The sequence below is a fragment of the Podarcis melisellensis genome (assembly GCF_964234715.1).
Source record: "Podarcis melisellensis genome assembly, chromosome: 10".
Lineage (NCBI taxonomy): Eukaryota > Metazoa > Chordata > Lepidosauria > Squamata > Lacertidae > Podarcis > Podarcis melisellensis.
In genome coordinates, this window is record NC_138542.1 from 45,574,802 (window position 1) to 45,589,694 (window position 14,893).

Genomic DNA, 14,893 nt, shown 5'->3' on the forward strand with positions numbered 1-14,893 from the left:
CCAGAGCAGGTAATTTTCAATGATTGGTTCTTTATACAGGAAGATTTTCTATGTCTCAGATCTTATCTACTTGTCCAAGTAAGTTCATTTAATACTATTTTGCTAGTAGAGTTCCTAGATAGCAGGAAATCTCTACTGGAAATTATAAGAAAGCTCTGCTGGCCACAGTCCATTTTACACAGAGATTTTAGTTGCAGAGAAAACAAGCACATTGTTTTTAAAAGAGGAAATCCGTGGTTTAGACAAAGTAGCAGGTACGAACATAATTAAGAAACCAGCATCAGTTAAATAAACCTAGATGGCTACAGTGGAAGAGTCTATTCTATGCACTACTGTAACATACTGGAAATTCCCTTCCAAAACTTTCTGATATCATTATCTTTTACATTATCTAATACTCATCAACATACCCTGTTCTCCAGTAGAGACAGCTGATGCCACCCCCTAAAAGGTCACACTGCTAATAAGTTGAGGTGAATATAAAACAGACATAATTCTGTAGTATAGTAGTAGTAATTAGGGCTGGGAGATACCTGAAGGAGCATCTCCACCCCCTTCGTTCAGCCTGGACACTGAGATCCAGCGCCAAGGGCCTTCTGGCGGTTCCCTCACTGCGAGAAGCGAAGTTACGGGGAACCAGACAGAGGGCCTTCTTGGCAGTGGTGTCCGCCCTGTGGAACGCCCTCCCATCAGATGTCAAGGAAATAAGCAGATGTCCTATTTTTAAAAGACATCTAAAGGCAGCCCTGTTTAGGGAAGATTTTAATATTTAATACTGTATTGTTTTTAACACTCGGTCGGGAGCTGCCCAGAGTGGCTGGGGAAACTCAGCCAGATGGGCAGGTAATAAATTTGTTGTTGTTGTTGTCGTCATCATCATCATCATCATCATCCGCTTTTCAACATAGTGGTGTATTGCCAGCCAAACATCACAGTTTGGCGATATACCACAATGTTGAAAAAACAAGATGCATTGGCCTCTGCCAGCGAGACACCAGCTGAAACTGCCCCAGCTCTCACAGCCCCGGTGCTCTCTCGTGTGAGCAGCAATAGCATTGGAGCTGCTTTGTGCCACTCAGCTGGGGGGAGGGAACGCCCGTGAGTGGACAGAGCATCAGGGCTCTTTTAATGGCTCGCTATGGGGAGCAGTAATCACGCTATCCTCAGCTGAGCAGTTTCACAGCACCGTTAGCCTGCGGGAGTTAGTGCAGGGCTGGGGGCTCCTTTGACTGCTCGACTGATGCAAGGGCAGCTGCACACTCCTCAGTCGGGCAGTTTAAAGATGCACTTCACAGATACAGCTCTCTGTCATATGAGAACGAAGTGGGATGGCTGTTGCACTCAGCGAAATACCGCTGAGTGGAGCAGACATCGCGGCCTGTTCCTCATACCGGTCTTGGGCGATATATCACCCAGGCCTAGTAGTAATGGGGAATCTGTGTTCCTTAGCCTCAAACATAGAGAAGCATGGAAAAATAACTGAACACACAAGCTTGGTTACATCAGTGGAGAATGGAGCCTCTCTACTATGCTTCTACTGGGGAACAGAAGACAATTGCAAGGTGTTCGGCTCTTGCTAAGTCATCCCATTTGCTCTGTCATCCTTGTGTCTTCAGTTTGTGTACCTCAAAACATGCCACATAGGCAACCCTGAAAATTAAGACTACATAGGTTTAGATCTACCTTGACAGCATAGATCATGAAGTTATACATAAACTGGCAGGCACAATATGTTGTTCCTCTGGTAGTTGCTGTAGCCAACTTCAGAGTGACTGGTTAGAGTTTATTATTGCTTTTTAAAGAATGTTTGAAGTTTTCATTTGCTAGAGCATAGGAGGTGGGAAGGTGCTCAGTATGCTGTGCACAGGAATCAAGTGGACTGCTGGCAAAGAGATGAAACATTTCAACGCACCACTGCCAGCCCCCTGAATTTTCATACTGGATTCTAGAGGTCAAGCTCCCTAATACCTGTCCATCCTAGAAAGCAAGAGAGCTGGCGGCAGAGAAATAAAGCACTTCATTCCCCTGCCACCAGCCTGTAGTACCTCTATGCTACACAAGTAGGAAAAGGAAGAACAGGGAGGTGTGGAGTGACTCATGCCTCTGCCACTAGTCCATTTGCTTTGTTTGCTGGATTTGCAGAACGAGTCTTTATTTTCAAGACATAAAGTACAGTGGTACCTTGGTTTACAACCATAATCCATTCCGGAGGTCCGGTTGTGAACCAAACAGTTTGTAACCCAAGGTGCGCTTTCGCAAATGGGGCCTCCCCCCAAAAAATGGGTTGTAATAAAAAAAGGGTTAGAATCCCAAAAAAGGGGCACGCACCTCCGGGTTTGATGTGTTTGTAATCCAAAATGGTTGTAATCCAAAGCAGTTGCAAACCAAGGTACCACTGTATAGGAACACAAAAGGCTTGGTGCCTACTGTGTTTCTAGCCTGTAAAATTCTTCACTCTGGTTTTTACCCAGAGCAGGGGCTGGCAAATATTCTATCCATCTTCCATCAGCCCCTCTTTTGAGTACTATTTTTGGCTGGCTGTTAACTTTGTGGCCAATTTATACTATTATTGTCATTAATTTTTAAGTAGCCTTCTGCACAATCATCTTGAAGTTATGCACAAGATAATAAAAATGAAAAGTAAAAAGACGGTTAAAAACACAAAACACAGCAGACACATTTAAAACAAAACTCAAATAATATAAAGTAGATACAGCAAAGACCCATTTATCCAGTTGAGAAAGCTTGTGCACAATTGTTATAATCCTATTATTTTTTAATATTTGATTGGTCTGGGAATAACCTCTAGCATTCTCTTCCATTCATGATTTCATGTGAAAACTCACTATGGACTATCAGCAGTCCCTAGATTCACAAGTAAAACTCAAAGAGATAAATGCTATGACCATCAAGGTCCCTTGCAACTCTTATGATTCCAAAATATCAACAGATTTTAAGTTTAATGTTTGTAAAGTGTACCCATTTGGATTCATAACTAAACTATCTTCATGAGCCATTCTTCCAAGCCTCTAACTAACTAAATTATCAATGTCATTGCACCAGCATAGCCGACTACCATTAAGTGCAATATGGCTGAGATGTGAAGAGAAGATCTGTTCAATGCACTGGCTCTCTTACAGGGTACTATAAGCAGGCCGATTGTTAAATCCCAGTTAAGGCCATATTATGTTGCGAACCACTCTGTGATCTTTGGTTGAAGAAAACTATATCAATTTAATAAACAACAACAACAATTAAAATAAACTTGTGGTATTTATTCTTCAGTCATTGCTCAGGGAACTGACAATATTCACATTCACCGATTAAACATAACAATTAGTAGAAGCTCCTATATTTGGGAGGGGGTGGTTCTCCACACACGTTCTTGGCAGCAAACTGATCCTCTAAATACTCAAATTTGGAAAATTCTCTATAGATGCTAACAGAGCAGATGGCACTGGAAACTTCTGTTTCAAGAATGCAATTTACTCCACCTTCCCTGTTAAATTCAGTCTGCAGCATGTGCATTTTAAAAGCCCAAACTGACCACACTCCCACTATAAACCAGTGTTAGAAACTCAGAACTTTGTGAACTTAAGGAGGAATAGCAACTTTATCCAGGGACATTTCACACATACATATAGGCCTATTCTTACCTCTTTTTCTTAATGGTGACACAGACCATTCATAATTTAAGTGGGGTAGGTGAAGAGAAGCTACAACAATTAACTATAACATTGTTCACTGCTCCTGCTCAGACTGCACAGATAAAGCATGTTGGTTCCTGAAATTCATTCTGATTTTGTAGATAAAATAAAACTTATAGAATTCTACAGGAAGTTTTATTAGTGTGTGAAAACAATCAAAATCCAAGGATCCTGGGGCATGCACCTCCAGATGGTGGAAATGTCAGGCGCCATCCTCACACTTAGGCTTCTTTACTTGGTCACAAGTGGCTGATAGCCAGGTGCAAAATGTGCCTGGCTAATTTCAAACACTGTTGCAAGCTACTCTAGCATGTTTGCTCTAAGAAAAGATATGTGAACCATCATCAAGAAAAAAATAAAGGAGAAGACAAGATGGACTTTCCCCAGACATATAAGATTACAGCATTTGAATTAAATTCAGTATTTACTAAGAGTTAAGGAGGTTTATTATTGCAAAGCCAAACCTTTCAGTTCATTTTAATATGTGGCATATTGAATCCTTAAGTGGTCAAAACACTTGTTAGACAATGCCAACATGTAAATCAATGGATCAAAATGTGTCCTTTCTTGGAGTTCATTTATGTATCAAATACAGTCAGACCTCGGGTTAAATATGCTTCAGGTTGAGCGTTTTCAGGTTATGCTCTGCGGCGACCCGGAAGTAACAGAACGAGTTACTTCCGGGTTTCGCCACTCGCACATGTGCTCAAAATGCTGTCACGTGCATTGCAGAAGTGGTGAAGCATGACCCACACACACGGGTGTTACGTTCTACTCAGGATGCAAACAGGGCTCCGGAATAGATCCCGTTCGCATCCAGAGGTACCACTGTATATCATGTCTTTTTTTACTGAAGCCCCAGAAACTATGCTATTCAATTATGACTTTGTCAGTTCTTGCATACATATAAGTTTTGAACCATATCCTTTATACCACACAAAAATTCCAGGATTGGGAACCAGAGACCCGCTATGTGGGCTTCCAACTCCTACCAACTCTGATCACTGGCCACGCTGGCTGGGCCTGAAGGGAATCGGAGTTCAACAACATCTGAAACGAAACACATTCCACATCCAAGGTGTTGCTAATATGGTGCACAAGAACATAGGAAAATGCCTTAGACCAAGTAAAACCATTGCTGCTGCTAGGTCTTTATCATCTACAGTCTGATTGGCAGTGGCTCTCCAACATTTCAGACAGTAGCCTTTTCCAGCCCTAACTAGAAATGCCAGGGGTTGTGTACAAGATGTCCCAGGTTCAAACTGTGCACACTTCCTATTGTGAAACTAATCAGAGATTAATCCCAATTTCATCCTGACATTTCCCTTTCACATGTGGTTGTACATTTATGTTATGTACAATTGTCTTGTCTTGTACAATTGTTCTTTGAAATAATTCAAAAATAAATAAAAGTACAAACAAAAATTTGCCACCAAGTTACATCCCAACTTCATCTAGTTCTACCTGCAAGATCTTGTACTGCAGTTGTTGCTTAATTCCACTTGGACTGCATAATGTTCAGATATCAAGGTCTGGTTATTCTACACCCATCAATGATATTTACTGTAGCTCATGTATACCAATGATATGCCAAGTAACTACTAATCCATAATTCTTAACTGCTGTTCAAGAAAACGTGACTCACCTTTTCACACACATAATAAAATTAAATTACAGCTCAAATGCAAGAGTTCTAGAGTATATTCAACGACACCAGAAGATTGTAGAATCATTGTACTGTGCTCAATTAGAGCCAGAACAGGCCAATTTATATGAATGGATGGAAACACACCTTTTAAAAAACAAAACACTGAACACCTGAACAGAAGTAAAACAAAAATAAATCCAGAGTATTCCAAACTACTGTCAGTTATATCTAACTAAGTCACTTCAACGTAAATGAACACAGTTCATTCTCTCTCTCTCATGTACAGCTGTTTGGGCTTGATAAAATTAGCATATGTTAACAATTTTCAGTGCTTCCTCCCCCCCCCCAATTAAATTTAAGCAAAGTGCATAACACTAAATTATCTTAAAATAGTTGCAATTAATAAAAAATTTTTTAGTAAAGCTTTGAATATGATTTACTAACATTTATACCACATCTATAGTACACAGTGCTATATGGTATAGAGTTTTGAGACAGCTATATATAGTATAAGACTAAGTCCAACAATGATCATAATCAGATTTGTAAAGCTGATTTAAACTGGGCATTGGGGAAAATTAGATCCATTTTAGGTGGAAAGCACCACTGCTTTCCACCTACTGTATTTAGAATTCAGGATAAGGGCTTTTATAAAAGCACAAGTATCAAACCTTTGTACAACAAAGTGTTGGTTGACAAGAATGTTTCCTGCAGATAAAGCACCTATATATTATAACCCCATGAAAGTAGAAGAAAATGCTCGTCCTGATATGCACAACAGCCATGCCATTTTGCTTTGCCATACAAAAGAAGCCAAGTATTTCATTTGAAGATGAAGCTCAGCTATACGTAGGCTACAAAATACTTTTACACTTTTCATTTTTAGACCCCTCAAAAACCTCCTGTTCCCAGTTTACTCTTCTAGACTCGGTTGTGGGGTATCGACAACAGCTGGTTGAAGAGCAACACAGATCAAGCATGCTTGTTGTCAGCTTGTACCAACTCCACCTCAAAAAGTGAAACTTGGGCTCTCTGCCAACAGCCAAACCAGTTGAATACACTCTTGAGTCTCAGCCTCCATTTCAGATTTCCCTCTAATAGGCTCTTCAGCTAGATTAAGAACAGACATTACAAATGGGGGTGTCCAAGCGAAAAAGAGTGTCCTTTCTGCTAAAACTGACAGAAGCAGAGCAAAACCATATCTACAATTCACGTTAAACAATCTTCTTTGCTTCTCCAATCACCACTCAAGTAAATTTCAGGATTTGAAGACAGTATACTCCAATTGCTCATTAAACTGAATCTTCACATGTTAAGTATTATTATATTATTAAAGTTGTCAGACTATTAAAGAAATCTTAGTAGAGTTTATCAATCTTGTGAGGTATAGCCAACAGTAGTCCTACTTTGTTCAATGGATTTGCTTGAGTAAGAATGCACAATACTAAAAAATGCATTTTGAGTAAAAGTGTATTAAAATTTAGCTCTGTAAACGTTTGCATAGAATGAAACTGTTTAAGGGGAATACATTCAGTGTTCAGATTATCCGTGCCTATGTTACAGGCGGCACCATCCTAGAAGAACATTTGCCTTTCTGAAGAAAAAAGCTATGCCCCCAAATTATGCCTGACACCTGCAGTTTTTCTTAAGAACTTTTGGTAATAAAGAAATAGTTTTCTAAAAATCTGTTCACATAAGCCAACTAATCTTTAGGAACTGAAATTATCATTATAGAATTATGAAGCTTCTTCAGCTGATGAAAGGTTGCAGCACTACATTTTGTGGGCTTAAAGTCACAAAGCTAGATCTGGTAGCAGAGTGACTGTCTTTCTAACTGCTATTTGGCTATCTGAAAACACCTGCAGTTAAGTTTCTCCTGCAAGTTTCAAAGATCTCAGAAGCCCACTCTGCAGTAACTTGGAGCAGAGTGTGGCTGTCCCCACTCTGTGGAATAGAATTCCTGTCAAGATACAACAGGCACCCTCTCTACCTGTACTTTCCTGAAATAAGTGACATGTTTGTACCAACAGGTTTTACCAGCAGCATTAACTGTTCTATAACATAACTGTCTACTTTGCTTGATTTCATTTTTGTTTTAAATGAATCTGCTATTTTTGTGTTATAACTAGTTTTAATTATACATCACCTTGAGATGGTTTTTAAGAAGGTGATCAATAAATTAATGAGGATTATATTTGCACCTTTAAGTTTAGCCAGTTTAAATCTAGTTATTTGACCAGCCCTTCTATGAAATATGGCACTAAGGTCTGCAGAAGGTAGTGGGATCAGTAAAAGGTATGTTCCCTATCTTGAGAGCAGAAACACTTTTCAATACAGCAAGGCTACTATTGGATACAACCGTATGAAATCAAATTCTAAACTGCCACCTATAACTGTGTTGATCAAATACATATTTGCATCCATTTGAAAGACAGTGTTGTTGCTTTGCAACTTTGTTGTTAATCTATATTGATTTTTTATTGGCTTCAAGCATCTTTAGGTAAACATACCAGTTTTGCTCTCAGATTCAAAACCTTTCCCAAACCAGGGTTAGGTTAAACAACTGCCACCAAGAAAGAGCCAGCAAGAATTTCTGCTGGCTCAGACCTTGAGGGCCTGATATAATCAGGTAATAAATAAAAATGTTTGCAACTTAGAATTCTAGGTGCTTTGGGAACCAAAACATACAAGCCCCATAGATTGAGAAAAGGAAACTGCATCACTCCAGAGCCACTATTCATGTGTTTCATGTCCATGCAAAGCACAAGAGTTCTCAACAATGTGCAGCAGTAATGTGGAGCAGAAAACTTTTCAGAGCTTTATTTTTCCATGAAATTTTTTCTCTTTTATAAGTTCATTAGAAAAAATTAAAAGATGCCAAATGCAAATATTAAGCAAGCTTGATAGTTTCATATATTTTAGTTTTCTTTATTAATTACAAAAAAATATGGCAAACTAGATCACTCTCAGAATGTTTTCCAGGAAATCCATGTGGAAAGAGGTGTTACAGTTTTTATCTTGGAAGCCACAGAATACACGTTATTTTTAAGGGCAATACATGAATAGCAACCCTTCCCCAAAGTAGTAATATTAAATGGGAGTTATCATTATAGTGGAGATCAGAAGGTGGCACAATGTAACTTTACTTCAGTAGCTCTTAGAGATAGAACACAACCTGTTCCCAGCCTGAGTCATATAACAGGAGGTGAACTGACCAGTAAACCCTGAGAAAAAATCCATACCCGCTACTTTGTGGGACATGTTCAGGTGAAGAAAAGGCTAAGGAGTAAACCCTGCACAATCCAAAATGGAATCCCTAAGACGGTTGGATGGTGCCCTGTATACCTCCTTCCAGCAACTCCTGCAACCAAACTTTCCTTTCCTTTGGACCACATCAGTGAAGCCGAGAAGGTTGTTGGATAACACTTCCTTTGAGCTGCAGATCCCAAGCATGCATGCTCCCCTGCCCAGGTGAGGAGGTGGGGTGAAAGATGCTTGCTAGGGGGAGGGCATGGCCAGCAAATTGTAGGGCCTTGTCACTGTCATATCTGTTCTTTACTCCACATGTTAACCCTGTTTCTGAGATAGTGCTTCCACAACTTCTATCAAGATGCCACCGAAATCAGCAATGACTGCAAGACTTCCCTTTTCCAAGCATCACTGTCCACCTCATTCACATATACCTTGCTAAAATCATTTCCCATGTAAACCAAAACATTCACTAGTAGACAAAACTGAAGTGATTCTACTTCCCCAACTTCCAAATGTGAACATGTACCTACAGTAATCACTGGCAGTGAAGCATTCTGCAGTGGGTGTGTCCAACTCATTCACTTTATTTTAAAAAAGCTGCCATCTCAAGCACAGAAATAGCGATGGAAGTACAGTAATGTAGCAGTCCTGTCACAAAAACATTCCTCAATAGCAACAAGCTCTCTCATGTCAAGCAAAAAAATGTTTTTGCTTCAAGAATTCAACTACAAAAAATGTTGATTAATTCCCTGCATCTGGGGCCAGGGTTCCTCTACTCTTCAATTTAGATTCCAGTAAGTTCTCAGACTGAATCAAACACTTGCATTCTCTTTCAGGGTTAGGAAACTGTTCAACTGACCAGCCAAATATACAAGAAATCAAACATATTGATAAAACATGGATCATTAAGTATTTTTGTAGGGGGGTGTTACATTTAAAATGGCAAATTTATTTTATATTATAAGACGGTGCTGTTTCAAGTTATGCTAAGCAGTGATGCTACATATTTTTCTGAAATTCCAGATTTCATCTCACTATAAAATCTGGCACTACTTTTGATAATTTGAAATTCATATTTTGTCACTTGAATATGTGTGTAGCCAACTGCACCTACAATAGTAGTTACATTTCACTGCTAAAGCTCAGCCTCTCATGCCTTCCCACTGCCTGAGTTAAACAAAAACAAAGAACACCATACTGTACTATTTTTTTGGTCACACACTTCCATTTCCTCAGTACTGACAGTGTGAAGTCCATTCTCCCCATAAAAAAAGAAGCTTTCTAAAAATAAAATGTTATTCTTATCTTGCCACTGCACCTATATACATCCAAACTTTAAAATCTTTGTTCTACTTTGTTACTTTAGTTATTGCCTTGTCTGCTTACAAGACTTATGCCTGAACTATCAACTGAGATTCTGCAGACCTTAGGAACCAAAGATCAGAATTTGCTATATCCCCTTTACAAGCTTCACTCTTTGACAAGCTAAACAGCTCACAAAGATGGAACTGCAAGGCAAGCAGGTTGACTGATCAAGCAAGCTCATCAGCCAAGCAACTTGCAAACCCAGTCTGCATCTAAGTAGTAAACCTGCCAGTGAGGGCCACACTACGGAGACTGAACACATTGTTATGTTTAGTCATTAGAGCAAATGAGTTTTCAAAAGACAGGTGAAAGGGTATTATATGCGAAGACTGCATAGATCTATTCTACTAAAGAAATCCTCACCAACGTGTGCCCTTCATATGTTTCTGACTACATCTATCACCAGGCATGAGGACCCTCTGGTTTGTGGGCCTACTTAGACCTAGCACTGTTCCCAATTTGGCTTGTGAGGCTGCTTTCCCAAAACCACACCCACCTACCCCACAACTGATGTCATGTGATATCAGGTATGGAGCAGATTGTGCAATGGCAGTCATGATCTACTGGGAGCCTTAAAGTACAATCCCAATTGTTCATTGGGAAGGGAGACTTGCTATCACTGCTGATCAGCTGGTTTTGGCAGTGACAGCAGCCCTGCTGGGATCAGCTGAACCATGGAGTTCCCCATACAGTACTCCATAACGCACTAAATCCCTGCTCAAAGTAGAGCATGAAGTTGGCCTGTATCAGCAACTTGATGGTAACTTCCAAGTCAGGCTTGAATGGACAAGAATTTCCTTTGTAGCACTACCAAGTAAAAATGTGTCAACTGCCATCACAGTGACATAGAGTAATTTCCAGGTGGGCAGAGGCTCACCTACCTGTCAAAATGGCCCACCATCGGCAGGAGAAACCAGGGTACAGCCCACCAGCTAGATATAGTTCCTCACCCATTTTACATAAAGCACCCAAGTCCTCTATTTGCTGCTCTGTACAATCATGTGTTAACTCTCACTGGCTACCACTCAATGAGAGCAACCTGGCAGTTTGCTACGTATTTCCCACAGGACAAGCACCTGCTAGGCAAGTACCTATTGAGGACTCATTTTAGATGCTTAATCTAAACACTGTACTAAAATAAGTAAGAGAAAAGCTGTTTCCTATCCTTTCCCCTGAAGTAGTAAACAACTACATGCAGAGGTTACACCAAAGCTACATGATTAGTAATGAAATGTATAGCATTTTTCTGCTCCACCACTTACAAAGCACTAGGTTATTCATTCTAATTAGTGAAGATACTGTTCTTGGTGCCTTATTACGCTCACAGTACTGTTTTTTCCAAGTACTGAGATATGAGAAGTCCTGCTGGAGCAAACCTACAGGTCTACCATCTAATTTGTAAAAGTGACTACAAAATATCTACAACCACCATGCAAACTCTCCTTCATTGTTTGGCACCAGCATCTGTACTCAGAAATGCTGCACCTGTAGGTTGAAGTTATCAATCATGGGTAACAGTTGTGATAAACCTACCCACTACTTAACAAATCAAGGAAAATATTGCATGCACATATATTCCCACCCCACCCACAATTATAGCAATGTTTCACTGAAGAATAGCAATATTAGCCTTCCCAGTAGTTTTAATACTAGGGGGAAAATTCATCTTCAGTATCAACACCACCTGTAGGATTATTCTGCAATTGAAGAACTAATACACCAATCATAGGTACTATTGAAAGCTATAAACTCAAGACATCATTTTGAATGGCAATACTGTAACTGGACACAAAGACTATGAGGTTTTTTTAGATATACAACTTTTCATATAATGCTACATGCCTCCTTATCATGCATTAATATGCTTAAATATTCCCAGGTATCATTCATAATTGCAGTGAACAAGCCTGTTTTCTGGAAATGCTCAAGTATTTTGAAATATTAGACTTCAAAAACTTTATTTGTGATCACAAGAAAAACTTTGTCTTACCTTGCCCATTGCTCCAGGCTGTGGACCCCTCAAGCCTGTCTGTCCTCCCATCTGCGGAGAACCTTGCTGCAATGTCTCAGCCAACAAGTTACCAGCATTACCCATTCCTGGGTTCGAGTATGACATGTTGGAACGTCCTCTTCCTGCTCCAATCGAACCATTCAAAACTTGCCCCTGCATCATGCCTTGTCCATTTCCTGAAGCCAACATACCAGGATTCATGCCAGCATTTATTCCTGCATTCATTCCCATTCCAGGCTGATTTACCGGATTGTTTACTGCTGGCATCATTCCTGCAGTGGGTTGAGTAGACGGACCTTGATTTGGTCCACTTGCACCCATCCCCAAATTTGGAGATGTCAATGCTGCCTGTGCCATGGGGCTTTTGACCATACTGTTTAAGATTCCCATTCCTGGATTGTTCTGCTGGGGCTGGCTAGCCATGCCCTGACCTGGCCCACCAACTCCCATATTAAGGTTTGGTGAGCTACCAGCACGTAACAGTTCAGACAACTGTTTGTGTTTTGAAGCAGCATCTTGTGCCATACCAAGACTAGTCTGCAGCTGATTAATGTCACCACCATTGGTAAGTCCCAATTCTGTGGAGCTGATCAGTTCATCTGGTAAGTCATGTTCCAGATCAAACAGGGATCCAAAATCTAGGAAAAGGAAAAAACAAAATAAATGGTTTAGAACACTGAGAATATATTTCATATAAACGTTAGTCTTTTCAATGCTGGCACAATATCACTTTTCTTATCTAATTAGCTATGCAGCAAGCCTAGAAGCATAAACAGGTTTTTTTCAAAAAGTATTTCACATTTTTCCAACTATATAAAAGCCTCACACCATTGGCTACCCTTCTTCTCACTTCATTAAGACTAAAATGGGGAAAAGATTTTGGAGAACAGAGGAACAATTCTGGGAACACATTTGTAATAAACTGCCATTTGGATCAATCTCAATTAGAACTTGAGAAAATGCTTTAAAGATAGCACATCACTAGTAGATGTGCCCAGCCAGATTACAGAGAATTAATCATAACACATCCGACCTTTGCTAGCAGGAATGCAATTTATCTGTCTCTAGTACACACGTGTGGTTTTGCCCCAAAATTATTCCCTTTCGGGGAAAAGTTTGTCAAACAATCAAATGATGGGACAATAGCTACAGCCCTACAATAATTTTTCTCCTCGGATTAAGAACATAACCAATAAAAACCTGATTCTCCATTTGTTAAGAGAATCGACTCATGGAACCTTATGAACAAACACTTTAATTTGATCGCCTTTCTTGGGACATCTAAAACTACAACCATCAGCCTCTATTTTTCTTTCTTTTCTGCATAACTACTAAGCTCTGCATTCCTTGTTTAGTTACTTGAAATTAAAAATCATTTTTAAAAATTCACATTTTTCCTCCACAAGCCTACAGAATATGTCAGGCTGAGCAATAGTAACTGACCGAAGGTGAACAATGCTTAGCAATGGCTTAAACCAAGGGCTCTCCTGTGCAAATCAAATAAAATATCAACTATACCACATTCCTTCATATTTATATATTCAAGGCTTAATTTCTTTTACTCCTGCAAGATTCTAACTCATGTTAAAAGCTTTCATTGTAAAAATAATGTCACATAGTGTTTGTAAACTATTGGTTGTGGTGAAAGAACTGATCTGGCTGGAAGGCCAGATTCCTACCTCCCCTATTCTGTAACCCCTCAGCAGGTTTGCTTTGACAGATGGGCAGTGCTGACCATCTATCAATCATCTGACATCACATGACTCCTTTTCCTTTTTGCCCATGCAGTTTGAAATCAAGCCACTGCAGGCAAGGCACAACATTTCTCAAGCACCAATGATCAGTTGATTGTTGGCACTTGTAAAGCACTGTGCCTTCTTGGCTAATCCTAATGGGGCTCACTGTCAGTGCACATCACCTGATCAACACTGTCAGCATGTCCCGCTTGCAAATAAACAATTGGAAGCCCACTTTAAGCTTCCAATAGCTCATTTGGAGCCACGTCCTTGCCTACCCTATCCATGACATCACACAGTACTTCAGGTGTCAGGCAGCTGGCTATGGCAGCCAGCCTTGCAGGTCAAACGCTAGGTCTAATAATGTACACAAGCTAGAGGTTTCACACCCATGCCATATGCCAAGGGTTCAAAGCACTCCAGATATGAATTTGGTAAATCTTACAAATAGCCTTGCAAAGTAGGTCTGTAGTTACACCATACTGAAGATGGGGGCAAGAAAACAGTAGCTAATGAAGACACCTAGCAAGCTCACAGCCGAAGTGAAATGAACCAGGAACTTACTGTGCATCACCAGTTTTCTTCATGTGCCACTATAAAGAATACTTCCTTCTTGGTTTTCGTTCAGCAACTGAATTGCCTAGACTAAAGGTCTTAAACACACTATCGTTCACACAAGTATATTGAGTTTGCATCAGCTCAATCTACTTAAACCTAAAACAGCTTTAAGCACAGAAATACAGGAAGGAAACCTTGGTTCTGTTCCTGCCCCCCCATACATGTCAGCAGAGCACATATAAGCACAAACTGCTTCTGTTCTGCCTTCTTCTGGGTACCAAAGGACCCACATGTAGGTGATCACGTCATTTGGACACACCTAAAATGGTCACCAGGACGCGGGTGGCGCTGTGGGTTAAACCACTGTGCCACTTGGGCTTACCAATCGAAAGGTTGGCGGTTCGAATCCCCGTGACAGGGTGAGCACCTGTTGTGCGGTCCCAGCTCCTGCCAGCCTAGCAATTCGAAAGCACGCAGTACAAGTAGATAAATAGGTACCGCTCCGGCAGGAAGGTAAACGGCATTTCCGTGCGCTACTCCGGTTTCGCCAGAAGCGGCTAAGTCATGCTGGCCACATGACCGGGAAAAACTGTCTGCGGACAAACGCCGGCTCCCT

The 14,893-nt window shown here is 40.4% G+C and overlaps 1 protein-coding gene across 1 annotated transcript in view; it reads right to left on the bottom strand.

Moving 5' to 3' along the window:
* EP300 (EP300 lysine acetyltransferase) overlaps positions 1-14,893 on the bottom strand; it is a 74,317-nt gene that overhangs the window by 45,255 nt on the left and 14,169 nt on the right. The window contains exon 2 of the mRNA XM_081928804.1: positions 11,963-12,621. Within this exon, the coding sequence (XP_081784930.1) occupies positions 11,963-12,621 (659 nt within the window). The remainder of the gene's footprint in view (positions 1-11,962; positions 12,622-14,893) is intronic.